Source organism: Cyanistes caeruleus, chromosome 4 (genome assembly GCF_971803275.1).
Source record: "Cyanistes caeruleus chromosome 4, bCyaCae1.hap1.1, whole genome shotgun sequence".
Lineage (NCBI taxonomy): Eukaryota > Metazoa > Chordata > Aves > Passeriformes > Paridae > Cyanistes > Cyanistes caeruleus.
Window position 1 is genome coordinate 29,154,319 of NC_141704.1, and position 25,808 is coordinate 29,180,126.

Genomic DNA, 25,808 nt, shown 5'->3' on the forward strand with positions numbered 1-25,808 from the left:
GGCCGCAGTGCCCCGGGAGGGGCCTGGCACCGTGAGGGGCGGGCCGCAGTGCCCCGGGAGGGGCCTGGCACCGTGAGGGGCGGGCTGCAGTGCCCCGGGAGGGGCCTGGCACCGTGAGGGGCGGGCTGCAGTGCCCCGGGAGGGGCCTGGCACAGTGAGGGGCGGGCTGCAGTGCCTCGGGAGGGGCCTGGCACAGTGAGGGGCGGGCTGCAGTGCCTCGGGAGGGGCCTGGCACCGTGAGGGGCGGGCTGCAGGGCCGTGGCCGTGCTCAGCGCTCGGCGGCGCCCGGGCTGCGCGGGGCCGGAACCTTTGGGCGCCGCGCCGGAGCGCGGGGGACGCGCTGCGCTGCAGCGCCGCGGTGCGCGGGTGGCGATGGAGGCGCTGGGTCTCGGTGCTCTCACCCCGGAGCAGGCGGCGGCCCCGGTCAACACAGTGGAGGTCAGCGGGGCAAGGGGCGAGCGGCCGGGCGCGCCTCGGGCTTTCCCGGAACGCGGCCGGGCTGAGCTGGGCTGGGCTGGAAGGAGTCGCCTGCCGGCGCACACGTGGAGTTCCCCGGCCCGCGCTGCACCGCTCGGTGTGTGGGAGGGAGGGTTTGTGTGTTCCGAGCTGCCCCCGCACAGCTCCTCAGGAACCCGGGCTCGGCCTCCTGAGGTGCCGTCCTGTCCCCAGTCTCTGCCCGACCTGTGTCCCGCACGCAGTCACAGGCCGGTCTGGGGTGGAAGGGATCTTACAGCTCTTGTCCTTCCATCCCCCTGCCATGGCAGGGACACCTCCCGCTACACCAGGCTGCCCAGTGCCCCTTCCAGCCAGGCCTTGAAATATTTATTTAAAATTAAAATCATAAGTCTCATCCCTAGGTCATCAGTTTAATTGCGTTACTGTTTAACAGATTAAACCCCCTTTTTTTTAGACATAACATTTAAATCATAAAAGCATGAAATCAACTGCTCTTCAGCTTTCCAGACTGTAAACACTACTGCATATAGACCACAAGGGACCAGTAGTAAAAGCCACACCATACTGTATATGTCTCTTTTTACTGCATTAGCTTTGCCATTATCAGATGTTAAAATGGAATCACAAGCAAGATTAGTAGATTAACAAACAACAGGCTGAAAGCCAAGAGCACCATCAGCGTTTCTGTAGATATAAGAAAGCTAACAACTTTCTACGGGGGTTTTTTTGTTATTAATTTTGTAGTATTTTTAAATAGTAGTAGATGGAGAAGCATATGGGGTCTGGGAACACTCCTAAATAAAAGGATTTTGTCTCCAGCCATGGTGGGAAAAAAGTGGGGCTGATGTAAAGAGATCTTCCCTGTGATCATCAAAGATTAGAAATTGGGGAAAGTTTGTAGGAACCTTGATATACTTAGCACTTGTCAGTACTTTTGCTAAATCTTTGTAGGATTTAGGGTCCTGGTAATTGTTACAGAGACTTGTGTCTACAAGTGCTGGTCCTAGGTCTGAGGTTTTTGTGTGTATTTTGTAAAGTAAAAGTTGTTGGAAATCTTCCCTTTCTAGGAATATAATCTAGTGTGTTAACAGAACAAAACCAGAAAAAGGTTAGTAGATCTTAAATGAGGACATGGTGCTAAGGAATTTCTAAGAAAATTATATTTTCACATCAGTTGCTCTTAGGAAAGACCATTGCCATTGCATCCTGAGTAAATACTGCACGTGTGGTTTACTCAAATGACCCAGGTCATTTTTATCCATCTCTGTTTGCTTTAGAGAGTATTTTTTTTCTTTTTTTCTCTAAATAGATCTGATTTTAAATAATATTACTGATCAAAAAATAACAAACATGCAGACAAAAAGGCTCAGGCATGTTAGATATTTGGCTGTTCCTTGGAAAGGTGTTTCAAACTGCTTTTTGTTTTCAGGAAAAATGGAGACTTCTTCCAGCATTTCTGAAGGTTAGTGCTGCATGCTCATTTCATGGTGTGAATACTTCATCTTCTTTCTCTACATTCCCTTCTCTAGCTTTTACTGTTTCCCAGAATACCCGTCCTCACTTTCCTGTGGATTTTGCCTTTCTTTTTAATTCCTTTCAGTTATAAATAGACTCATTCCATAGATTGTTTTCTTGATTATTCTTGTTATTTCTTGATTCAGATTATTTTGTGGAGACATCCTCCTAGAGGTTTGCATTTTGGTGTGGCTGTTCTCAATCCATACTGTATATATGTAATGTTTTCAGATGATTTTCCTGTTTTACTGGCTCTCAGAGACCCTATCCATGCTCTTTATATGACAGCTCCAGTGTAAGCTTGGAAATGTGTAGAACCAGAGAGTGAGCATCCAGCCGCTCACTCATGCAAAATGCAAAACTCATTTGCAGGAGTTTGTCAGATGAAAGAATTTAGCACAGTTATCCAAAACGAGTTATGAATGCTTATATCTTAATTTCTACCTTGTGTGATTAACGTTATTGAAGCTGATTTTACTTGCTGTGTCCATGTATTTTTCAGGTGAAAGGACTGGTGAAGCAGCACATAGACTCATTCAACTATTTCATCAACGTTGAGGTAGGTTCTCCTGGTGGGTGGGGAGTGGCTCTTAGTACTCAGGAAAGGCTGTGGTTCCATTTTGTTCTTTTTCTCCTCCAGATAAAGAAAATCATGAAGGCCAATGAAAAAGTGACAAGTGATGCCGACCCAATGTGGTACCTGAAGTAAGCATGAGATGATTTCCATATTGGTATAGCAGCATGAGTGCTATCTCATGTGTTTGTTATCAGCTAGAAATGTTTATAAGCCCTTGTGCAGGTCTAAATCAAGAGGATGTTTTCCATGACTTATCTCTTACTTTATGCAATAAAAGATGAGAAGATTAAAAGGTTTACTGCACATGCAGGCTAAATTTTAACTAATTTGACTACAATTCAAATTAGTTACTTTGGGCAGAATCATTGCTTATTATTAACCAACTTGTGTTCATCAAAGTAATTTCATTTTTCATTGTGTGTAAAATTTTGCTTCCTTCAGGTTGCATGAAAAATATTTACCTCATTGCTTATTTTGAAACTGTATTACAGGTACCTCAATATCTATGTGGGTACTCCAGATGTGGAAGAAAGCTTCAATGTGACACGACCTGTATCACCTCATGAGGTATTAATGTTTGCATCTGTTCTGTTTGGGTTTTTTTTATCTTGGGAATATCTTGGATAATAGCTGCATGTAATTTTGAGTACATGCATGCTACATTAGGTAGTGCAATGCATTCCACCATCTCTGTAAAAAGAAGCCTCAGAGCTTTAAGCATCATGGAATAAAGCTTTTTAATTTTATTTTAATTTTTTTTTTCTCTATTCAGTGTTTTTTGCTAGCTGAATTTGAGTAGGTTTCCTTGAAAGTAGTGAAAGTTCTTCTCTTGCTTAATCTTGTGGCTCTCCTTATGACAGAGCTGAACCTCATGCTATAATGCATAAAGTTCTTTGATATTTTTATTAACTTCTTTTTAATATTAGCTTTGCTACTGTCTGTGCCATACGTCATTTCAGTCTCTGTTTCCCTTCCAGTCTTTGGGAACTTGTATTTGATTTTTTGCTCATATTTTTAAAGTCTGATTCAGAAAGCAAACATGGAAACTTTAAGCAGAAACAGGTAGAAACTGTTAAAAATAGAAGAAGCTGCAGAAGAACATCAGCCTTCTGAAGAGTATATTTAATTTCATGGTAGTGCTGTAGGCATGTAGGTTAACAGATGGACTGTGTACTTCTGGAATAAAGATGCATGTTGGAGGACATGCTGCTGTGACTGAAATCAGAAGGTCTCTTGGTTCTGACCAACAGGATGTAAGGTGGCTTCCATATGTATGAGAAAGCCATAAGCTAACATAAGCTTTGAACTTTATAGGATTGCTTTCATGTATCTAGAGCCATTCAGTTCTCTTCAAAGTGCTCAAGAACACAGTATTTCTCTCCTGCTACCCTACTTTGAGATTTATACCACTGCAACTGAGGGAGTGACCTCTTTTTGCTCTCTGAAGGGGGAACTGAACTTGGAACTTGTAGTCATTTACCTACATGCAGCCTGTTGTCAACCTCATAACTCAGTTCATGTATCAGATGCTTTTTTCCTTGCTTATCCATTTGATACTTGAAATATCTGTTTTATCATCTAATCAAGACAATAATGAAATGCATTATGTGCTTTGGAAAAATTCTGTAAGAATCAGCTGTCCAGTGACTGCCACTTGGACAGTAGCCACTTTCTGTCTTGAGTGACCTGACTCAAATCTCATTTGGTTGGATGGAAAGCTTTGAAATAAAGCAAATAACTCAGCCAGATGTAATACATGATAGTTGCTGCACCTCACAAATGTGTAGAAAATACTCAATCAGTAAATGTGAACATGCACAAAATGCAACAGGAAGCATTTCTTTCATATGAATGAAATAATGAAATTGCATGCAAAAAATTGTTTATGGCCAACAACTCATGCTCAAGAATTCAGGTATTAATATGCTTGCTTACTGTATAATTCAAGTGACTATACATGCAGAAGGTGGCAAAATAAATGCTTATAGAGCATACTGACCTTGAGTTTAGAATAAGATACTCTTGTATCTCGAGTATATTCTCATTGATGCTTAATGTTAGTGCAATATTTCTCTTTATTTTCAGTGTGTTGTACACACATGGAGGCCACAGTTATTCCCTTAAATGGGATGGTGCTCAGGTCAAGCCTGGGTGCCTTGAGGAAAAAAAAATGGTTGGATAGTTAGGAGTCAGCTGTTATATTTCTCTGTTGAAGGCTTATAAAATTCCTTCCCAAAATAAAATAATTAGATTTTTAAGAGGGTCTGAGTGTATATCAAGTCATGCCTTTCTTTTACTTTCAGGTGTTTATAGTAAGTTACCTCAAGGATAAAAAATTACACATGCTGGAATATTACACTGTAATTTGTATTTTTTATCTGTGTCTTGTGTTAAAAAAAGCACACACAGAGAATCCCAAGTCATTTTTTTCCCCAAGTAGTATTAAAGAGGCCATCTAACTCTATTTTTCCTCCAGTCCTTACGGGAGTTTATTGAACTCATGTGGAAGATGATATTCATAGAGAAGAATTTAAAGTAATTAGAATATGGAAATATTCTCAGTTTCTTTTAAATTGGATATAGTTTCTGGGAGCAGAATGGCACCTAGTTTCTTGCAAAGCATGGCTTGAAAGCTGCTGGTGTGTATCAGTATATTATTAATAGAGAATAGGTTTACTTTGTAGTGTGGAGAGGAGAAGCATCCAGTTTGTGATGATTCTTGAGGCATATTTTTCCATAGAGCTGCATCTTCAATACACAGTATAATCTTAATTGCCTTTCATTTGCACATAAGCAATACACTGAAAGACTGCAGAATCATAGATGTGCAAGTCTGACTATTGTTAAAGCTGTAATCCTGGAGCTGAAAGGTAAAAGCATGCACAGTGAGGTCACGAATGACCTGCTGTGAGTTGCACTGTTGTGTTCAGCAGATGCAGTAAGGCCTGTCTTGCATGAAAAGGCACAGTACCTCGAGGGCTGGCAACATCTTAGAGTGAGGCTGGGGAGAGCAGACCAGAAAGATTGGATTAGAAATATTTGAACCTTGAGATATCTAATGTCCTAGATATGTTTATTTTGCTTCTCTTGGTCTCCAAGCAATTTGCAGAAAAATTCAGGGAATCTTTGCAAGAAGTGATTCTCTAGTGAGCCTTCTGTAAGTCATCTTTAGAAATGGTACCATACATGATGTTTGCTCATTCTGCTGATAAGGTAGCATGGTGTCTCTCTCAATCTTGTTCCTTTCCATGCTGTCAGACTTCATATGGCAGCACAGGTCTTCAGCTGTTGAGAGTCTGCATATAGAAATGTCCCTGAACTGAGCACTGCTCAGACACTGTGGTCTTTATGCCAGCTCTGCTGATTAGAACTGTTTGTTTAATTAGAGATTTTAGAAGCTAAGCTCTGCAGTGCTGTCTCCTGAAGGCACAGATCTGCTGTCTGCTTTTGAAAATCAGAGCAATTGTGTTTGTATTTTCTTGGATTTTATTTTAAGCAGGAGAGTCCGTCCAACATACTTCACTATCATGAAGATGTTGCTGAAGCTTTGCTTTGCTTGATTTCTTTGTGAGGATTTACAGGACAGGGCAAATACAGGCTGTTTTAAGAGAGATTCTTCAGCTTGAAGTCAACACCTGACCGTGTGCCTGTTGTCCTTTCAGTGCCGCCTGAGGGACATGACCTATTCTGCGCCGATTACCGTGGATATTGAATATACACGGGGCAGCCAGAGGATCATCCGCAATGCGTTACCCATTGGCAGGTGAGACACCACGTGCTGAGCTGCTGCTGTCATTTTTCCCTTGCTGCCATGTTGGGAAGAGTTTTTACTGCAAAACACATGTAGGCCAACCTTGCTTCCTTGTTAAAAGAAACAATGAGCAGGCAAATCTTCATGAACAGCTGTACATGATTTTTAGGGTCTAAGATATTGTTTTGCAAAAGCTTCTGATAATGTCTCCTTCCAGAGAAGGATAGATATAAGGATGAATGTTGTCTCAGATCCTGTTGGTATAAAACCACAGAAGTAAATGCATGCATGGAGCTGCAAGTTGCACTATTGTAAAATTAAATCAGGCATATTTGCTTTGTAGCCAAATTACTCAGTCTTTCATATATTGTATGTAGAGTAGCATCTGTGGAAAGTGCATGGTAAGACCAGTAAAGCAAGGATTAGTTCTGCTGCACAAGTTAAGGTTTCATTTAAAATTACTTAAATTACATTATTAGACTAGCTTTAGAAGCATACATGCAGAAAGTTTTTTGCTGTTAAAAACTGTTCATATCCAGTTATGGTTTCCATGGGAAATAATTTTCCTCATCTGTCCATATTATATATGTTTCCTTTGGCCAGTGCTCTTGTTTGACATGCAGTTTGAACTGGGACAGGTGTTTCACTGGAGTTTGCAGTAATAGCATTGAAGCATTCCATTTTACCTTATGCCAACTGCTTCCTGTTTCTGATATAAACAGCCAATGCATTAAGCTTATATTGTGTGTGATAAAAGATTTTGCTTGTCATATGAAGCTTCTTGTCTCTAGAAAGCGCTTTTTCAGTGAAATATAGTGACAAGATAGCTTTTTTTAATCTGCAGAAGTACAGAATGTGAGTTCATCAGTTTTCTTTTAAGATACATGAATATGAGAACAGCAGAGAAATAAAAATAATTTATAATATTTGAATACAGGAAATATAGTCTAATCTTGTTTTTTATTGAAGTGAAATTGAATGAATAGTCTTAGAGGTTGAAAATATTTGTTTAATAGAACTCATAAATAATTATTGTCAATGTGTGTTTTAGAAAACACTTGGAACACAGTTCTTACAAAGGTTGTCCACCAAGGAGTGAAATTCTATAAGCTGGATCAAAAATCAGCTTTTTGGTGGAAGAGGCTAAAGGACATGGAGGTCTTTTGGTAGATGTAGTGATCAACTTTTTGTTTTTTGTGAAATACAGCTTTCTCTTTGGAAGCAAACTGTGCTCTATTTCCAAAGTTTTAATGAGAAATCTGTGAGTGAAAAGGTATGTTATGAAGCTGACTATAAAAGTACACTTTTCAATAATAACTGCAAAATCATTGCTGGTTTGTTGTTGAATGTTCAAATTGTAGAAGTGACCATTCCATGATTTATCAAGGGGTGACAGAATAATTCAGGTTGAAAGAGTACAGTCTCCTGCTCAGCCTCTTGCACAGCCTCCTGCTCAAAATGGGTCAGCTCAGTGCTTCATCCTCTCAGGTCCTGAAGACCTCTGTGAGTGGAGACTGCCCAGCTTCCCTGTGTAGCTCTTACACTGTTTGACTGTCCTCATGGTGAAGAAGTTTTGCCTTATATGCAGTCTGTGAATCTTTAGTTTCTCTTTTATTTAATTAAGCACTGAATTTGTTTTTAATTTCTTGGAATATCTTTCCACCACATGTTGCTTCACAAAATGTTTGCTTGCAGGCTTCTCTGCTAGGACACCAGGGAAATCAGAGCTACTACTGGGGCAGCTTCTTGCTTAGGTTATGAATTAGAGGCACTATCTCTCTGCAGCCAGAAGGTGTCATTCCTGTGTGGGAAATGAGATAGGAACTAACTTTATCTAAGGAAAACTGGTAGCAGTGGATCTGCAGTGACATGTCCTTCTCTGCAGACTGTTTTGGGGACCAGGAGTCTCTGCACTAATCACTGGCCTTGGTGACCCTGCTTGTCACGATACCTTATAGCTGCATAACAATTTAATAGGAAGTTTTTGGGTTCTGCTTGTAGGTGTCCAGTTTCAGGTCTCTTTTCAGTTACATGTTCAATGAAATAAGGTGGACTTAAATGAAAACTTGTTGGTTACAGCATGTATGAGTTCTGATTACCTTAAATGCGTATCTCCAGTTTGTTCAGCATGGTTTTTGTTCTGAATTTGACTATTCATATTTTTCTCTCTGAGTCTGAAGTAAAATTGTAACTGGTTTTCTTGCAGAATGCCTATAATGCTGCGTAGCTCCAACTGTGTACTTACTGGGAAAACTCCTGCAGAATTTGCCAAACTAAATGAGTGTCCATTAGATCCAGGTACATTTTCACTCATGTTCTTTTATTTTCCCCTATCTGTGCTTTGAGTTTTAAGTCTTTTTCAGCAAAGAAATACCCCTTCGGTGTGTTTCCTGCCACCATTAAGTCTTCCTGGAAACTTCTCAAGTGTGTGTTTGCACCTAAAAGAAATTGTCAGGCTTTTGGTTGAGAACATGAATAGCTGGTATTTGAAGACTAAGTTTTCAACCACAAAAAACAGCACACAGAAATTTTGAATATTTTATTTTGAATTTTGTATATAGTGTTATACAGTGATGTGTTGTATGAGAAAAAAACCTGAGTTCATTCATTGAAAATTAAATAGATTAGGGAAGAGTGGAGCATGATGTCTTCCACGGCAGGAACTCTCATTTGTCATTGCCCTTTGTAAAGCAAGAATAAAGTGTTAAAATTACATGGTATTATTTGATATGTAGGGAGGAGTTGGAAGGTTATAACAAGCAACTTCTTTGGTTTTTGTCTGTCAGGTTTGTTCATTACTCTTTTAAGGGAGAATTTACTCTCCCATTGTGTACTTATGATTTACTTTCTAATTAGTTATATTCAAAGGCATATTGGATGAGACAAATAAGGTGCAAGGGCACTGACATGCAAAATATTTTTTTCTGTTAACTAGGTGGCTATTTCATCGTTAAAGGTGTAGAGAAAGTTATTCTTATTCAAGAGCAGTTATCTAAAAACAGAATTATTGTGGAAGCTGACAGAAAAGGCACAGTTGGCGCTTCTGTTACCAGGTATAGTAAATTCCTAGCATTACATAAAGGAAATAAACCTAAAGCTTTAGAACTTCATTGTTGTGGTTGAAATGGCTATGGAGGTTTCTTCCTATTATAGTTTAACCAGAAAAAGCTGTAGACATTCAGTGCTCCTGTTTTGCTACTGTCATTTTGTATGCTAAAACTTCAGTCCCTAAACAGTGTAGTATTCCCACAAAAAATAGTGTGAGTGGCTCATATATTTCAGGATTCATCCCAGATTAGGAAAAGCAAGCTCTAATGTAACAAAATGCACTTCCTAATTGATGGTGTTTGGTCTCAATTTGCAGCAAGTAACATGAAATTACTGCAGTGGAAATTGGATGTAACCTTTTTTCTGCCTCTCTATATAAAATTTTTTATATAAAAACCTTTTAAAGGTAAAGCCAGCTGAGGAGGAAAGAAATATTTTTGTGCAATGCAAATTACTGAAAATGGTAAAGTAGTCTAAATTTGGCCTTTCCTCCTTGATCAAGTTTTGTTTCAATTTTGTTCAGCTTTTGGTTGGTTGTTTTTTATTTTTTTAAGCTGCATGCTGGTCTGCTTTATGGTGCTTGTGACTGTTCAGTGTGAGGGCTGTTTTTTCTTCTCCAAAGGTCTCTCACAGCTACTCTGTGGTCTCTCAGTAAGTCTGGATGAGGTTAATGTACCACCAGGTACTGTTATGTTGTTACCACTGTTGCTGCAGTACTGGTTCACAGTTTGACCTTGCTGGTTCTATCAAAATTGATTATCAAAGCATGTAAAGATGATTGAAAAAAATACCGACTTTTATTTGCTTAAGTCAAATATTCCAAGTAGTCCCCAGCACAGGTGATAATTCCCTATTACCTTGAAGTTACAGGCTGATCCCTGATTGGTTTGATGGAATTTTTAAAAGAGGAGAAAATGGGATTAATTCAGCTGAAAGATTGTTCAAGCTTGCTAAATTCTATATAAAAGATTCTAGTGTCAGTGTAAACACTGTTGGACATGATATTCTTTTATTTTAACTTCAGTTCCACTCATGAGAAGAAGAGCAGAACAAATATGGTTGTGAAACAAGGAAGATTTTACCTGAGGCACAACACTTTGTCAGAAGATATTCCCATTGCTATTATATTTAAGGTAATACAGCTGTTTGTTTAGGAAAAAAAAAAAAGAGAAAAATGCTGTGCTGTAGCTCCAAATGAAGATCGACAGCAGCTCTCAAGTTCATATATAGAGAAGGACTTGGCAGGGCTCAGAAACTGTGAGCTTTTTTCCCCTGGGAAGTCATCTTTATTGTACAGCAAAAAGGAGAGTAAGTGCTGTATTTTTCTGCAAGGAGAGCATTGCTGGGCCGAGAGAAGTACCTGCCACTCCCTTACTTTGCCCTCTGAGGTTGCTACAGGTCAGAGGGATTTTGCTTTGTTACGAGCTGTGATACAAGTTGTGTTAAGGGTCATTGTTTCTGGTTTTCTGTCTGTGGAGTCAAATGCATGGACTAAAGCCAGGAAGGGTGGTGGGTGGACATGCTCTGTCCAGCTGCTGGAAACGACTGTAGGGCATGGCCAAGCCTTAGGCTGGGACCTGTCCTGCCAACAGCTGGGAGTTCCTTCCTGTCCTGTAATGCTGCTGCCTGTGAATTTACAGACTGTTAGGTTGTGTGTGCAGGAGGAAGTTGGGCTGCATTCTTGGAGGCACAAAAAAACCCTCTGACTGGATGGATCTAGGCAAAACTCTCTTTTTGTGTTCTCTGTAGTAGGTTACAGCACGGAAGGTGTGGAGAGGTGGTCACAGGAAATGATGTGCCAGGAGAGGGCAGCACGAGGTTGCAGCATCCGAGCTGGTCGTGCCTGAAGTGCAAATGTTATTTATGGGTTTTTCTGTATTACCACAGTGCTTGGTGTGCCTTGGTACTAGAAAATAGTTTAATCATTGGGTTTAGACTTGAGAGGTAAATAAATGGATATTAGCTCTGATTAAGAAAATCTCTTCAAATAAGAGAGGAGATCATCTGTTTTTAGTGACCAGGGTTAACAGAGTTTGAGAAGGTATTTATGGACAGAAATGCACATAAAAGTGCCAGGATTAAGTTCACAGTTCTTGTGTTGCAGGAAAGTGTTAAAATGGCTCTTAATCCATTAGCTCTAGTACCAAACTGCTGGATTCCACCTTACCTTATAGACTTTTATTATGTTTTGTCACCCTGTGCTGGTACAGGTAAATACCTGCTCATGTAAACTAACTGCTCTGGGTTGTTGTCTGAGGAGATGGTTGTTGGCTTGTTGTTCTAAGTAAAGTTGTACTGACTATTTTATTACCTTCTGACAATGTTTGCTATAATTATATCCCTTGTCATAAATATCTTTTATATTTTAGATAATATTTCTTAGTTTTTCATTTATTAATTGAATAAGGGGTTGCAGCTGTTAGAAGTTCTAGGCTGTAGTGCTTTTCAATTATTCATTTTGATTTAATACGGTAGAAAATTAGCTACACCCACTTTAACTATTGTGAATGTTCCATTTTAGCAGTTCTCATGAGTGGTCATTTCCTTTAATGACATGAAATTCAGGGATCTTCTGCCTGCTTCTGACGAGTCTCCAGCTGGAAATGAAAGCAGTCACCAGTCTGCTATTTTCCTTTCTTGGGCATTGCTCTAATGTGTTATTGCTTTGTTCTGTTTAACTGCTAGGAGCAAGATTACAGATGCAATAGCCCTCAGCCTGGACAATCCCAAACTCAGGAATGCCTGTCTAACTTCAGCTCTCTCACACAGTAGTGTTATACACAGGAGATTTGTTGGAAAAGCAAGGAGAATAATTCCTTTCTGCCAACACTCAGGCCTTGGGCATGAAGTATGTGTCTTCCTTGTTACTAGCAGTTGTTCTGCTTGTGATGTAGAGATCCACATCTGCAAGGGACTAAATAAAGCTGTATAGACAATCTAAGGTCTGAAGTTTTGACTGCCTTTGAATCCTTCACTTGTACTGAAACAGCCTCATGTATAATTTCTAATTAAAAACTAAAATGAGAAAGCAATGGCAAAAATCCATTGCTCTGCATTTCCTCTCAGACCAGCATCCAGGCTACAACCAAGTTCCAAAGACCTCTGTGTTTTGACTAAGAAACAAAAAAAATAGGAATTGGTAGAAGGCTGCCATTCAGTGCATTGGCCAGCTAGAGGGGGCAGTTTGTCAGGGACTATATGAGAGATGGGGAGCAATTTTGGATTGTCTTTCTAGTCTCAATAGCTTTAATTGACCTGGCATTTTGTGTGTGACTTAAGAAATAGATCAGGTGCAGAAAATCATTGTAACGTTATAGAAGAGAAAGCAAGTATTGCAGATCTATCATCTAATGTATAAAGCTAATGCATCTGTAAGGTGGAGGTGTGCTAATAAATCCTCTAGACATCTTTGTCAAAAGCAAGGACTGTGAAATTGAGAACATTACGAACACCACCAACTGGCAGAGCTGAGGTCACCCTTATGTTTCAGGTATAAAGTCATGGACAGAGCTGCATGCTGGGGGAAGACCTGAACACAGAGTTCTCCATCCTTGCTTTTGGTGAGGAGTGAAGCCCAGGCACCTGGGCTTTGGGGAGCCATGGGAATAAAGTAGATCTAAAGGTTAACCAGATCTAACCTTGATCTGGTTAGATTAGATAGGGACTGGATTGTGTGGGGTCACCCTAAAGGAAGCATCTGCATTTCGTTCATCCTTGTCCATAACTGCAAGCCAGAATCACCTTGTCCTGTTGCTTTGTTTTTTCTGTCATCCAGACCTGTAGAGATCTTTGGGATAAGCGTGCTTTGATGTTTTACAGACAGTTGTGCCAAACACATGCAAGTTGTGGTTTTGTGAAATTTAGCACATTGACCACAACTAACTGCAATTTGATAGGCTACAAAAGGCATGTGCCTGGCACTATTCTAGGGCAGACTTGGGCTATCTGCTCTTTAGATGTGGGGGAGCTTGAGCTTTGTAGCTGTGCTAGCTTAAATAGTTTTTCCTGACCTTTTTTCTTATGAGTGACGGAGCATTTGTGCCGTCCCTATATAGGGAAATGCAACTTGACTTTTGAAGAAGTGACATAAAACACAATCTTGCCCCTTAAGTATGTGTTTGTTGCAGTTTTTAAAGGGCTGTTAACTGCCTTGTAATGGGAAACAAACACAGCTAATTTTCTTCCTGCTTACTTTGTAACACTTCTTCATTAGTTAATAGACATATGCAGCCGCAGGGGTGTTTATAGTGTCTTGAGCTGCCTTGCAGCCCCAAGAGACCTTTGTTTTAGCTGTGTCGGCTGTGGGCATCTCATAGGGCTGTGTGAACTGTGCACAGTGCTCTTGAATATGTCAGGCTAGGAGATGCACATGCTTTACCTGGGGGGCTTGGACAGTTAGAGGTAGCAGTGAGCATTGGAGGAGGTGTGGGATATTGGTGTGGTATGTAAGGGTGTTTCTATCCTGAGAATCATCTGAGTTGGAGGTAAGATGGTGTTGCTGCTTTTGCAGGATGCTCCCTACATTGCAGGGAGTTAGAGCTGCTCAAAGGTAAGGGCTCTTTTTCTTTTGAGTCTGTGATCTCAGTTTGGTAGGTATGAATGAGCCCTGGGAACTGAAGTGAGTGAAGGTTGTATGCTGGTTAGGGAAGGAAGAGAATTATAAGTAACCTACAGGGACTTAAAAGTTGAATTTTATGACCTTAATCACTAGATGAAGTATCTTTAGTTTTTGTGGGAGCTATAAGAAACTGTTCTAGGACCAAAAAGATTTGAACAGCAAGCTGAATTTCATTTTTACAAACCTGGTTTAGCCTTGGAGATGTTAAGGTGTGCAGCTCCAGAGGAACAGCTGGATGGTGGTCTGACTGGATCTGCAGGATTATGGGTTCCCATGGCTGTTGTTTCATAGCTCGTATCTTTTGAATTATGAAAGCTCTAGACCAATTCTGTCTGTGATGTCAACCTTGAACTACCCTGACATCTTTTTAATCCAGTCATCTGCCTGTCTCTGTGCTGCAATTTGGCCTGATGGACTGCAGAACTACATTCTAGGGAAGTGCCATGGAAACGCCTAGACATCATCATTAAGACGTGAGCTGGGGGAAGAAGAGCTGGGCTCACACTCTCATCTGTACATGTGTGTGTGCTCACACAAAGATGAACACAAACACATTTGGGCAGAGGGAAGTTCCCCAGTCCTAAGAAGGAGTTGATTCCACTTGGACCGCTTTCTCCCACTTGGACTCAGGATGATCTGAATATTCTGAATGCTTGCTTTGTCTTGTCTGTTTTATGTCCATTGACTGCTACCCTTCAACTGTGGTCTCCAGCGGCCTGCTACTGCCTCCTACCTCATCCTTTCACTGCCACTGTTAAATTATGCTTTTACAAAGTCTCCTTTCCCCTTCCCCATAAAATTATCCCTTTGTGACATTGCCTTCCAATCAAAAAGAAACAAGGCATCTTGCTATTGCTTTGCTTTTTAAGCGTTGGGCCCATTCCTGTATGGCACGTCCTCCCTGTTTCTGTAACACAAGTAACAACCAAGGAATAATTTGTTACTGTCCTAATGATTTTACAGGCTAACTCAAGAGTACTTTTCTTGTTTGGTTTGGTTTATTAGTTGTTTGTTTGACTTTTCTTGGAAGGATAACATCAGGGCCAAATTAACTGAAAACCAAAGTGTTAAGATTACAAATCTGCCTGATCGCAGCATGGACCTGGTGCTTGTCCTCTCAGTGTTGCATGTAGGTAGATTTGTATATGCAGCTCTGATCAGGATTGTTGAGAGTATAGAGGAGAATAAATAGGTTTACTTTTAGGCTGTTGTATTAGCACATCTTTTTCAGTCATTTGCCTGAATTTTAGTCATTACCCATAAATTAATTTCCTTCAATTTGCACATATTTAACAACACAACATATGTTGTTTGGTGACAGAGCTTAGCCTTTCCCACTCAGAAACTGAGAATTCTCAAGTGATTTTGCTGGTACTAACTCCAGCTAGAAAATCTATGCAGGCATAGATTTGTTTTACTCTCATCCTTTTGCTGTAACACTTTTGATTAAAGAATTCGTCAAGGCAGAAGAAATCATCAACCCTCTTTAATTTACTATGGCTTTCAGTTTTTAATGGATGAAAAAACATAATAATATTCAGATTGAATTTTTTCCCCCCCAGTTTTTATATGACACTTAAGATTTGGTTGCTATCCTTGAATTAACTTGACAAGCAGAAATGGGGTGATATCAGCTTGCAGCTGATGTGCTTTAGATAAATATATTTGTGGTATACGTGCCTAGAATGGCACAACAATTTTATTCTTCTAAAAAGTTCTAGATTAAGTGCAATAGTTGTATGAATCTAGTTGTGCCTAAACTAGTTTCCTGGTCAGCTATTAAATCCTAGACACATTAAATTAAATTAATTTATTAATTTATATATTTAATTTATATATTTAGTTTATATATTGAATAAATATTCCAGCTATTAAATCCTGGAAACTTACTGTTGTAAAGCTTTCATGCTTTTGTAGACTTACCTTGTGAGTCTGGCTCTTAGGTCAGGAGGGGTTTTGTTAACTTCTCTGCTTAGGTGTTTTTAACTACTGTGTGACCTTATTTAAAGGGGTGAGGAAAGGTAATAATATTTGAGAAACAGAGTTCTCAACCACAATAATATCATATGGCTAACTTCTGGTTCTGAAAAGAGCCTTGAGATCAGAGGGGTGACTACTTAATGGGATCAAACTATGATGAAACACTCTTACCTGGTGAAGTAACTGTATCTTGAGTTGGCGCTCAAGTCTGTCTGAGATGGTGAAATTGCGATCTGGGCTTTGCATTATTAACAGGGTCCTCACACTGTCTGGGTGTGTGATGCTTTTCAGCACTTTTAATTTCTAATAAACCACAAGGTGAAAAGACAAGAGTTTCAGTTTAAAGGAGCTTCCACCACTTCTTTGTTCAAAAAGAAAGAAATAAAAGAAAAAAAGAAACTGAATACTTCACAATTAGGGCAACAGTTTTACAAGGGAATGGCGTTAGCTAGGTGTTAAGCAAAGTGACACTCCATGAAGGCAATAAGAAGGGAAGGTATTTCTGCATTTTTGAGGAAAATGTGACTTTTTGGGGTACTGCCAGTTTTTAATGAGAACCAGAATACTAGAGTCTACATAGGCCATTATTTACAATGGTCTTTGTGGCAGGCACTTTGGAGAATAATGTGAATGCAAACGTAACTTCCTCACAAAGTTCTGAGAAACATATTATAACTCAGCCAGAAGAGGTTTAGTGAGATTATTCCATTTCTTGATATGGCAGAGCTCCAGGCAAATGTGTGAAGGGGGGGAGCTTTAGCACCATCTGGAATCCACAAAAGCCTTCACTGCTGGGTGCCACCTTGAAACACTTACTGATACAGAGATTTTTCTAAACCTGTTAAGCGCTTTCTTAGTTTATTAAGCTTTTTCTGCGGTATAAAGTCTAACAAGGTGTCCATGGATCAGTGAAATAATAGAATGTCTTTCAAGTGGAATTGTGTAGTGAAGTCATCTTCTAAATGCAGAGAGCTGCAAAGGGGATGAATTGTAAACATTTCTCAAATATGATGGGCAACATCACAGTCAACAAAGTTTGCAAAATTGCTTGGGGTAAGAGACTGAGTACTCTTTAAGAAATTTCACCTTCCTTTCTTTATTGTAGAATCTGACTTGGTTTTCATTGTTAAACATTTTGATTTGTTTTTACTCAGGTTTTTTTGTTTTTTTTATAAGAAAAAAACCCACAGAATTTAACTCCTGTCAGTGAAGAAAAGGAAAAAAAAAAACCAAAACGGCTCTCCAAAAAGTGTTGTGTGTTCCTGCTGCTTATCAAGATTTCCATTTAACGTTCTTCCATAGCTGGAATATGTGCTGCCAGTGCCAGATGGCACAGTTTCTTAGAGAAGAACTAGCTCTTGCTTAGTAGTAATGCAGACAAACAATACCAAATTAGCATAAGCAAATGTCAGTGAGTTAACATAAAGCCTGTGTTATTTCTGTCTTTTCTTCTCTTCCTAGGCCATGGGTGTTGAGAGTGACCAGGAGATTGTACAGATGATTGGCACAGAGGAACATGTGATGGCTGCATTTGCTCCTAGCCTGGAAGAATGCCAAAAAGCTCAGATTTTTACACAGATGCAGGTGTGTCTTTTCACATGGCCAGAGACCATAAAAATCAAGACAGTGGGTATTGACCACTTTGCTGTGTCAGCAGTGGACATAGACTTTGTGTTTTAAGGTTTGTTTTGGGGGTTTATATCAAGCTGGGGCTTTTTAAAGCATCAAGACTTGTCAAACGTGAGACTTTTTCTCGTAACCTAACTGGAGAATAAAAAATCAAAGTCAAGCAATGCTTTGTTTTCAGAAGCCCAAGGTTGTGTTTTAATGACATAATCCTATATATAAAAAGTAGCAATGTCCATAAAACGAGGAATTGAAGACTTTTTTTGAAAAGGAGTTGCATGCCCCATTTTGCAGATGCCCTGTTGATGTGGGTATGACCATTTCACCAGGAGTAGATGTGCTCCTATTCTAATCCCTGGTATGAAGCCTACAGTAGCAGCTACCCTGTGTCCTGCTAAAGACTCTGCAGAATTCTCTTAGCTCATGTACTTTTTTTAGTTAGCCACAACTTAGGCAGTTTTGCTGGGAGGAAATGAGAATATATTAATCTGCTAGAAGAAGCCTTTGGAGATTAATCTTACTTCTGCTATTTCATTGTAAACTTTGTCAAATCATTCTGTGTGTGATGTTTAGTGTTTTAAAGTGAATACCTTTCTGGAGGCTTTTGAGGGTTCCAGCTAGCTTAAAGAGCTCCTAATTCAGAGTCAGATGAGTAAGACGGTGAGCTGGAGCAACACAGAGGAATGTGAAGTATCCAGGAAGTTGGAAAAACAGAAATGCAGAAGTTATTCTGTGCAAGAAATGTCAAATGAAGTTAATAGAGAGATAGCTCTTTGTGGAAAAGGGTAGCAGATGGAAAGGATAAACTGTCATTTAGTGGAGAGGGTGATTCTTTCACATGCCTTCATGGCTTCATTTCCAGGCAGGAACTTCTTGTGTGGACTTGGATAGCTTCTTGACTAATCTAACTAGGAATTCTGCAGATTGATTGACAACTGGTAGGAGAGTAAGAGTCCACTGCAAGGCACTCCTGGAGACAGACATGGATGCCACACAGTAGCTTTTGGGGATATTAAACAGTGAGTGTCAGCTCCTGGTTTAGTATCTGAATGAAATATAGCAAGTACGCAAAAGAACTGAAGGTGAAAATTCTAAATAAATGAACTAGGTATCTTTGGAATTTATTGAATCCTTTTTTCTATATATCTGCCATATCCTTCCTTTCAGTATCATAGTAAAGAATTTTCACCCCTTTCCATTCCAAATGTTACCAACCTGTGATAAACATGTTGTATACATAGTCAATTCTGTCAATTTTCAGGATTTTTTTTTCTTTTAGTATCACTTACGTCTTTGTTATTTTGCGGTTTCTTTGGTGTTTGTATCATCCATGGCTGGTGAGATTGCACTGGTTGAGGAATACACACATAACTCCACATGTGTGTATATTTCTATATGTTACAACTCTGATATTAACTCAGGTTAATTCCCTCCTTCACAGGCATTGAAGTACATTGGAAACAAAGTACGAAGGCAAAGGATGTGGGGAGGCCCAAAGAAAACAAAGATGGAAGAAGCCCGAGAGCTGCTGGCATCAACCATTCTGACCCATGTGCTTGTATGTGACGTTCTGGGAGTTTATTAAGCAGGAATAATCTTGTATGGTTATTTATGGTGTGAGCTTTGTTGGCAGGGAAAAATGTCTTTGATGGCTTTGTAGCTGAGATAAAGTAAATCAACCTCAAAATAAAGGGGAAGACTTGGATTGAGTCAAAAGAAATCTTTGTGAAATACTGTACCGTTGAACTAATCAAACTATACTTTTCTGCATAGCCAGGCAGTATCAGGTGTTAATTCAGAACTTTCATCTCACAACCTATACCTTTATTCTGATTTTCTTTCATTTGCTATCTGCTTCAAAGTAACTAATATATATTTTTTTACATTTTTAAAGAAAGTAAAACACTGAAACCCCTTTTGTAGCTCAGTCAGCCCAGATTACCAGTGATTTAAATGGATGTGTTTGTCTGAATGAGAACTAAGTTGCTGATCCTGAAACATGGGTGTGTTTTTGTTTTGATTAGTTTTTTGGGTTTTTTGTTCACAGGTGAAGGAATTCAATTTTCGTGCTAAGTGCATATACACAGCAGTGATGGTACGCAGAGTGATTTTGGCTCAAGGAGAAAATAAAGTAGATGACAGAGACTACTATGGAAATAAACGTTTGGAGCTGGCAGGGCAGGTGAGTTTTTACTTCAGAGCCAAATGTTTCTGGGTTTTGTAACTGTCTCCTATGAAAAAATGTAGAATAAGGAGTATCCTGTCTTCTCAATTGAAGTGTTTTCCCTCTCATTTTATTTTTGTTGGCTTTTCTGTGTTCACTCATAGATCTCTTCCATGATTGAGACTAATACATTATATCCTTACTTCTGTATTGCCTCTTTATACCAGACAAAGGGACAGAGCAGTGCATATACAGCATCAGTTCTAGTTGTGGCATAACACTGTTAGTGTTGAGAAGGCAGCAGTAAGAGCTGTCCCCCAGTGTTCCCCTCTAAGCAGCTGGGTAAAGGAATAAACTGGGACAAAGGAGGTGTCTGCATGTCAGGTTCAGGCTGTCCCACTGTGAAGAATCCAGCTTGTGTAACAGCTCACAAAACAGCCACTCAAACCTCCCATAATTTGTTGTCATCTGCCTGTCTGGCCTCTAGAGTAGCATGAATTAACAAGATGTGTGTCTCAAAGTTAACTTGAGCAACTAATGAAAGTTGATTTGTGGAGTTCTCTGCTTGCAGAATCTTGACACTGGAGGCAGAAGCAATATCAAAGGGCTGTAAAAGAGGGAATGGTTTGAGGTATCTGCCTGGAAGCATCCTTTTGCAGAGAGGGTGGCAGTTCACAGCTGTTTGCCAAACTGCATCATCCTAAGGCAAGAGGAATTGGCCTGTCAGGTGAAAGAACTGCTTGGCTAATATGGATTGGATTTTTCCTTGCTTTGTGTGCTTATTTGGTTAAACAGTTTATATTAAAATGGCTTTCCTGTGTTCAGTACTAATGTAAGCTGGAGTTTCAGTAGTTGGTGTCACCTGTGGTTATTGGTCATGCGTCAGAAATTCAGACAAGTACACAAAATACACTGGATGGCAGAAACTGCATCTCTGCTGCTCACAGCATTTGTACTGGGATTTCTGTTTCCACACACATAACAGTATTTGTTCTTTTTTGTTCCTATCCAGTGGACACTCTCATTTTATTACACTTTTTTAGATGTGTGCTTGCATATTGTTTCATTCTCCTCCTTTCTGCCCTGCCCTCTATGTACATATGTGAACACATGTACACACAGTGCTATTATTTTAGAGTAAAAACCACATGCTTTGCTTCTTAGTTTCTGAAATTTAGTCTAGTCCTTAGTTTCTGAAGAAACTAAGATGGCACTCTTGAACACATTTGAGGCACAAATGCAATGAAAAAAATGTTTTTAACTTGTTAGGATAAGAAAATTCTTTCTTCAAATTAATATCTTCACTGTTCATCTGGTGCTGAGACAGAATATGTTTCTAAAGTGTAAGGAGTAGTAAATGTACAGTAGTGCAACGCTCTAATGGGATAAATATTTTAAGCTGTGATTGATTTCTTCTGCAATATTGCTGTAATTCAGTATGGATTGTAATCAGTAAAATTAGTTTTTGCTTGGTCATCAGATTGTTCTTATTTAACTTTGAAGGAGTAGTTTTGTTTTTTTCCCAATATTTCTAGAAGCAGAAAGTAGAACAGGTCAAGAATTTTCTACAAGCTGTAAGAATAAGGCCTCTGCTCACACAGATGTTAACAACTAAAGTTGTTTTAAATTATGTGGGCAAAGGTTTTAAATGTAGAGGATCATCACAACAAAGCCAATGCATATTTTTTCTACATCAAGGAGAACTAGGTATGGGGGTCTTAACACTTGTTTAAGAATAGTTCTTTCTCTCTTGAGGTATTTTAAATGGTCATTTCAAGCTGAATGGTTGAATTCCCCTCTGCCATTTTTTTGGTGAAATACTATTTTTGTTGGATTGCAGACTAAATAGTGTAGAGTTTTTCCAGTTTCTAGATATTTGTGTTTAGCTAAAATTTGTGTGGATAAAGTGGTTGGTGGTAGTTTGTTTTCATTTTTGTTTTTTTAATGCTAGCATGTTCCTGGAATAAAAATCCTGTTGATTTAAAATCTGAATAAATGAAAAGAAAAAAAAAAAGAAAAAGATTCCCATGTGAGGAGAAAAACACAGTGGTCTAAACAGTGTAAAGACATAAATGGCATTGTGTTTATAAAAATGTGTGAAAACAATAGCTGCTAATTTCACACCCCATGGGACAAGAGAGTACGAAATGTGCTTTAGCTTTAGATAACAGAGTTGTATCCACTAGCCAAGCTGGTTTACAGAGCTTTCTCTTAGTCTGTCTGCCACTAGAGGCTCGGTAGGCCAGGTGCCAGCTGAGGTGTTAGCAAAACCTACCGATTTCAGGCTTAATCTTTTCACCTACCTTTTCTCTTCCCTTAATGTGTTCATTATTTGCTAAGCATTACTCTGTTCTTTGTCCTCAATTTTTTTTTTTTTTTTTTTTTTTTTGTTTCTAATGCAGCTTGCTTTGTATGGGTGAGATATGGAACAGCACCAAAATCCGGCACCCTGGAAAGCAAGGGATTTCTACCCTGTGACAAAAGAATACCGCCTTGACTTCAGAGATTGCCTAATCCCAGCTGTTCTGATAATATAATTAAGGCTGCCTAATGTCTTTAATTTTGCAACCAGTTTGTGTGAAAGGGAGAATTTGGCACTCTAAAGGCTTAAACGCTAAATAGCAATCTCAAGGCGCCTAATTAGAATTCTCTGACATTAAGCTAATTGCTGAAACTGTATTTCAGCAGCTTAACTTCTTTATTAATTTTTCTTAGGATTTTCAATGAAAATCAATTGATGAGCTGTCAGTATTTTTTTTTCCTTAAATATAATTTGCTCCTTAGTGCTCCTCTCTGAAGAAGGCTGAAAGGCTCTGGACTAACTATGAAATCCATTGAATATTATCAGTGGCATTCCATCCTTTTTCTTTAATCTCTTGCACTTGACCTAAATAATGTGGTTATTGTGAGATTCTTCTTTGCCAGATAGTCAGAGCTCTTAGAGTCTGTGAGTGAAATTAGCAAAGTATGAGGCTTTCCAGACTGGCAAATAGTAACAAGTTGGTGTACTTGGGGTGTAACTGACTTTATTAGTTAGAGAAGAGGAAGGATGGTGTGGCTTTACAAACCCCATGGCATATGGAATTCAGAGATTCTTGCAGCTTTTTGATCAAAGAATCAAATATGAAAATGTATTCTGAGTATTTAATGTATTTAAAGTGTTTAGTTAAGTGTTTAAATCCTGCTCGAAGCTCTTGAGATCAAATGTTTACTGTAGTTAATTTCAAAAAAGTTTAGTTCTTAACATGATTGTCATATCAGCCATCTTAAAATGACACATTTCCTCCACTTAACTTTTCCCCTACTTTTGAAATTCTTCCCTTATAATCTTATTTTTGAGGGCTCCAGTGGGTTCTCCTTCTTAAGACAATGCTTCATTAAAGTTCCTTTTTTTATTTCTTGTGGAAATCTAATTTCAACTAATGGTGAAGTCACGGGTGAGTTGGAGGTGACTTGCAGATGACTTGCAGATGACTGGATTTCTTGTGACAGTGGTGAGAGGGTATAATTTTGTATCTGTTAATGGTATTACAAACATCAGGTAGGTAAAGAGGGTCTGCAGCACCTTCCTCTCATTCCAAGGTCAGGTCTAAAAAGCCTGTCTGTCCAGACTGACAATAGGATTCCACTTTTGTCCAGGGTTAGCATTCAGTGCGTGTTGTCACGAGCTTTACAGTGTCATTTGCCAAATGCTTTGGTCAGCCCAGCTGGAACACAGAGGTAGAGGAAAGGAGATGAAAACTAGTGGCCCATCCTAGGAGAGAGGAATGAGTGTGGTTTACTTTCTTCTTTCCAGAAGGTGAGGAAAGGTGGGGACTATGTCTCATGGAGACAGTTAAAATACAGTTTAATTCTGCATATACAAAAATTGTATGGTACAAATTACTTCTTCTTCTTCTAAGACTTCTAAGAACGTCTTGGCTTGTGATGGATGAGCACATAGCTTGTTCTACAATGAGTGCTTTGTAGACTGGGAACTGCCATTTCTGGCAACTGCATTTTTGGTTCTTCTGAAACTTGGAGCTATTTTAGACTCAAGTCCCAGGACTGGATTGTCAGGCTTTAGAGTTTACATGCTTACTTCAAAAGCTGCTCATTGTGAGCATGAGGTGCAGGTTTAAATGTTTTGGAAAACTATTGCTGTTGCAAGAAGAGGCTGAGCACACTGCAGAAACAAAGCAGATCGGAGAAAAAAGTCAGATTACATCTTTGGTAGATTTTTCTTTTTATGGCTATTTTAAGAAATAATTAATATACAAGAAATAATTGTCTTAAAATGCAACACTTTTGACCAGTTCTGTTACTGGGTTCATTTTGGGTTGATAGTTTGGGGTTTTTTTTTCATATTCAGCTGAGTTATGTAGCTTTATTGCCTAAACTGAAGACTTTTTGGGTTGTTGTTTTTTATTTTTTAAGGGAGAGATTTGAAGAGTATTGCACTTTGCAGATAGTAGCAGTTGTAGGAAACAGTGACAGATGTTGAACCAGGTGACCTCTGTGGGTGTAATTAGTTTTCCACAGATTGTGATTAGCAGAAAGTAGCAGGATAAAAGTGTGTATGAGTAAGGAAGCTGCCTATGAAACCTGAGGTATGTATTAGAGTAAAAACCAGTGTTGCCTCCAAATCTTGTGTGTAATTCAGGGTTGTACATTTAGGGTATTATATCTCTAAAAGAGTTTGTAACTTTAGGGAGGAGGAAGTAAATTAGCTGCATTATAATGTAGCAGATTAGGGAAAATAGTTGGATAGCATAGAGAAATATGGCTGTGCTAAAATACTGTGAAGGAAGGATTAAAGCAAAGCAAAAAGGAGTAAGTGCATAAACTTAGACCATTGTACTGAATTTCTATTATGAGATAAGTTCTCAGATACTGTAACAAGGCAAAAAACTTGGGATAAAATTATCATTTGTGAAACAGAAAAGTTATTTCTACCTGTTAACTGACAAGTAGAAAGGTAGAAATATTAAACTTGTGTCTCCCCTCTCCTTCCCCGTTTCCTAGACTTGAAGAAGTATAATTTTTCCCTTAACTGTTTTGTATTTCCAGCTTCTTTCTCTTCTGTTTGAAGATTTGTTCAAAAAATTTAACTCAGAGCTGAAGAAGATTGCTGACCAGGTCATCCCCAAGCAGCGTGCAGCTCAGTTTGATGTTGTGAAGCACATGCGGCAGGACCAGATCACCAACGGCATGGTCAATGCCATCTCCACAGTAAGTATTTCTGTTCTCATTCTAGGATGCAAAGCTTTTCCACCACAGTGAATGATGGAAGTGCATACATTTATTTTTGGTGAACCTTCTGGTTTTGGTTTAAAAAGCAGATCTGTTTCATGTTTTTTTATAGATTAAAATTGCAAAATTCCGTCATGGGCAGGGTGTTCGGAATTCACTGAAGAATCAATAATGATCAAGCATCTTTTATTTCAAGCTGATGTTTTAATTTTTGAGAAGGAATGGTAGAAACAGGCAAATTTAAAATAAAACTGGTCATGGTTGTATTTATCCAACTGACTGTCTTCTAGGTTCTACTTGACTCTGTGGTTTTTTATTATCTGGATTTAGCTGGGGTCAGGTTACATCATTTGTACAAAAGATTTTTGAAAAACAGCAGGAAAACATCATGAACAAGAGGGGAAAAAAATCCCCTCAACCTCAATTTTGAGCTCTTTGAGGGCAATGCCTTTTTATTTTGAAGCTGCTGGAATGAACAAATTTGCAGCATAGAAGTTAGTACTTCTGTGCTAATGGTGCTGATCTATCTAACAGGGAAATCTGTTGCATGCCATAATATCCATGCCATATTATCCTTTTTTTAAAAAAAAACTTATAATTGCCCTTTAAATTTTGTCTTGGTTGGATTTTAGTCTGTTTCCATCTTCTGCTGGAACAGATACTCTCATTCACACCAGTGGACAAGAACAATAATAGATGCTAACTTTTTCTTTCACCTCAGACATCTGCAAGAGCAATTTGTGAGATTGCTCCTGAAATCCAGCTAGTAGCTTGTAAAAGACTTTGAAATGCATGATTGTTAAAAGAAATTAGATTAGACTTAAGTATTGTAGGAGCTGGT

At 39.1% G+C, this 25,808-nt stretch overlaps 1 protein-coding gene across 1 annotated transcript in view; it reads left to right on the forward strand.

Annotated features, from left to right (window-relative positions):
* The first annotated feature begins 183 nt into the window (after nucleotides 1-183).
* Nucleotides 184-25,808, forward strand: part of POLR3B (RNA polymerase III subunit B) — a 71,975-nt gene continuing 46,350 nt past the window's right edge. The window contains exons 1-13 of the mRNA XM_086887203.1: nucleotides 184-438; nucleotides 1,886-1,918; nucleotides 2,474-2,530; nucleotides 2,612-2,676; nucleotides 3,040-3,115; nucleotides 6,211-6,311; nucleotides 8,506-8,597; nucleotides 9,235-9,352; nucleotides 10,372-10,480; nucleotides 17,407-17,529; nucleotides 19,013-19,129; nucleotides 19,619-19,753; nucleotides 24,785-24,946. Coding sequence (XP_086743329.1) covers nucleotides 373-438; nucleotides 1,886-1,918; nucleotides 2,474-2,530; nucleotides 2,612-2,676; nucleotides 3,040-3,115; nucleotides 6,211-6,311; nucleotides 8,506-8,597; nucleotides 9,235-9,352; nucleotides 10,372-10,480; nucleotides 17,407-17,529; nucleotides 19,013-19,129; nucleotides 19,619-19,753; nucleotides 24,785-24,946 — 1,254 coding nt within the window. The 5' untranslated portion in view covers nucleotides 184-372. The remainder of the gene's footprint in view (nucleotides 439-1,885; nucleotides 1,919-2,473; nucleotides 2,531-2,611; nucleotides 2,677-3,039; nucleotides 3,116-6,210; nucleotides 6,312-8,505; nucleotides 8,598-9,234; nucleotides 9,353-10,371; nucleotides 10,481-17,406; nucleotides 17,530-19,012; nucleotides 19,130-19,618; nucleotides 19,754-24,784; nucleotides 24,947-25,808) is intronic.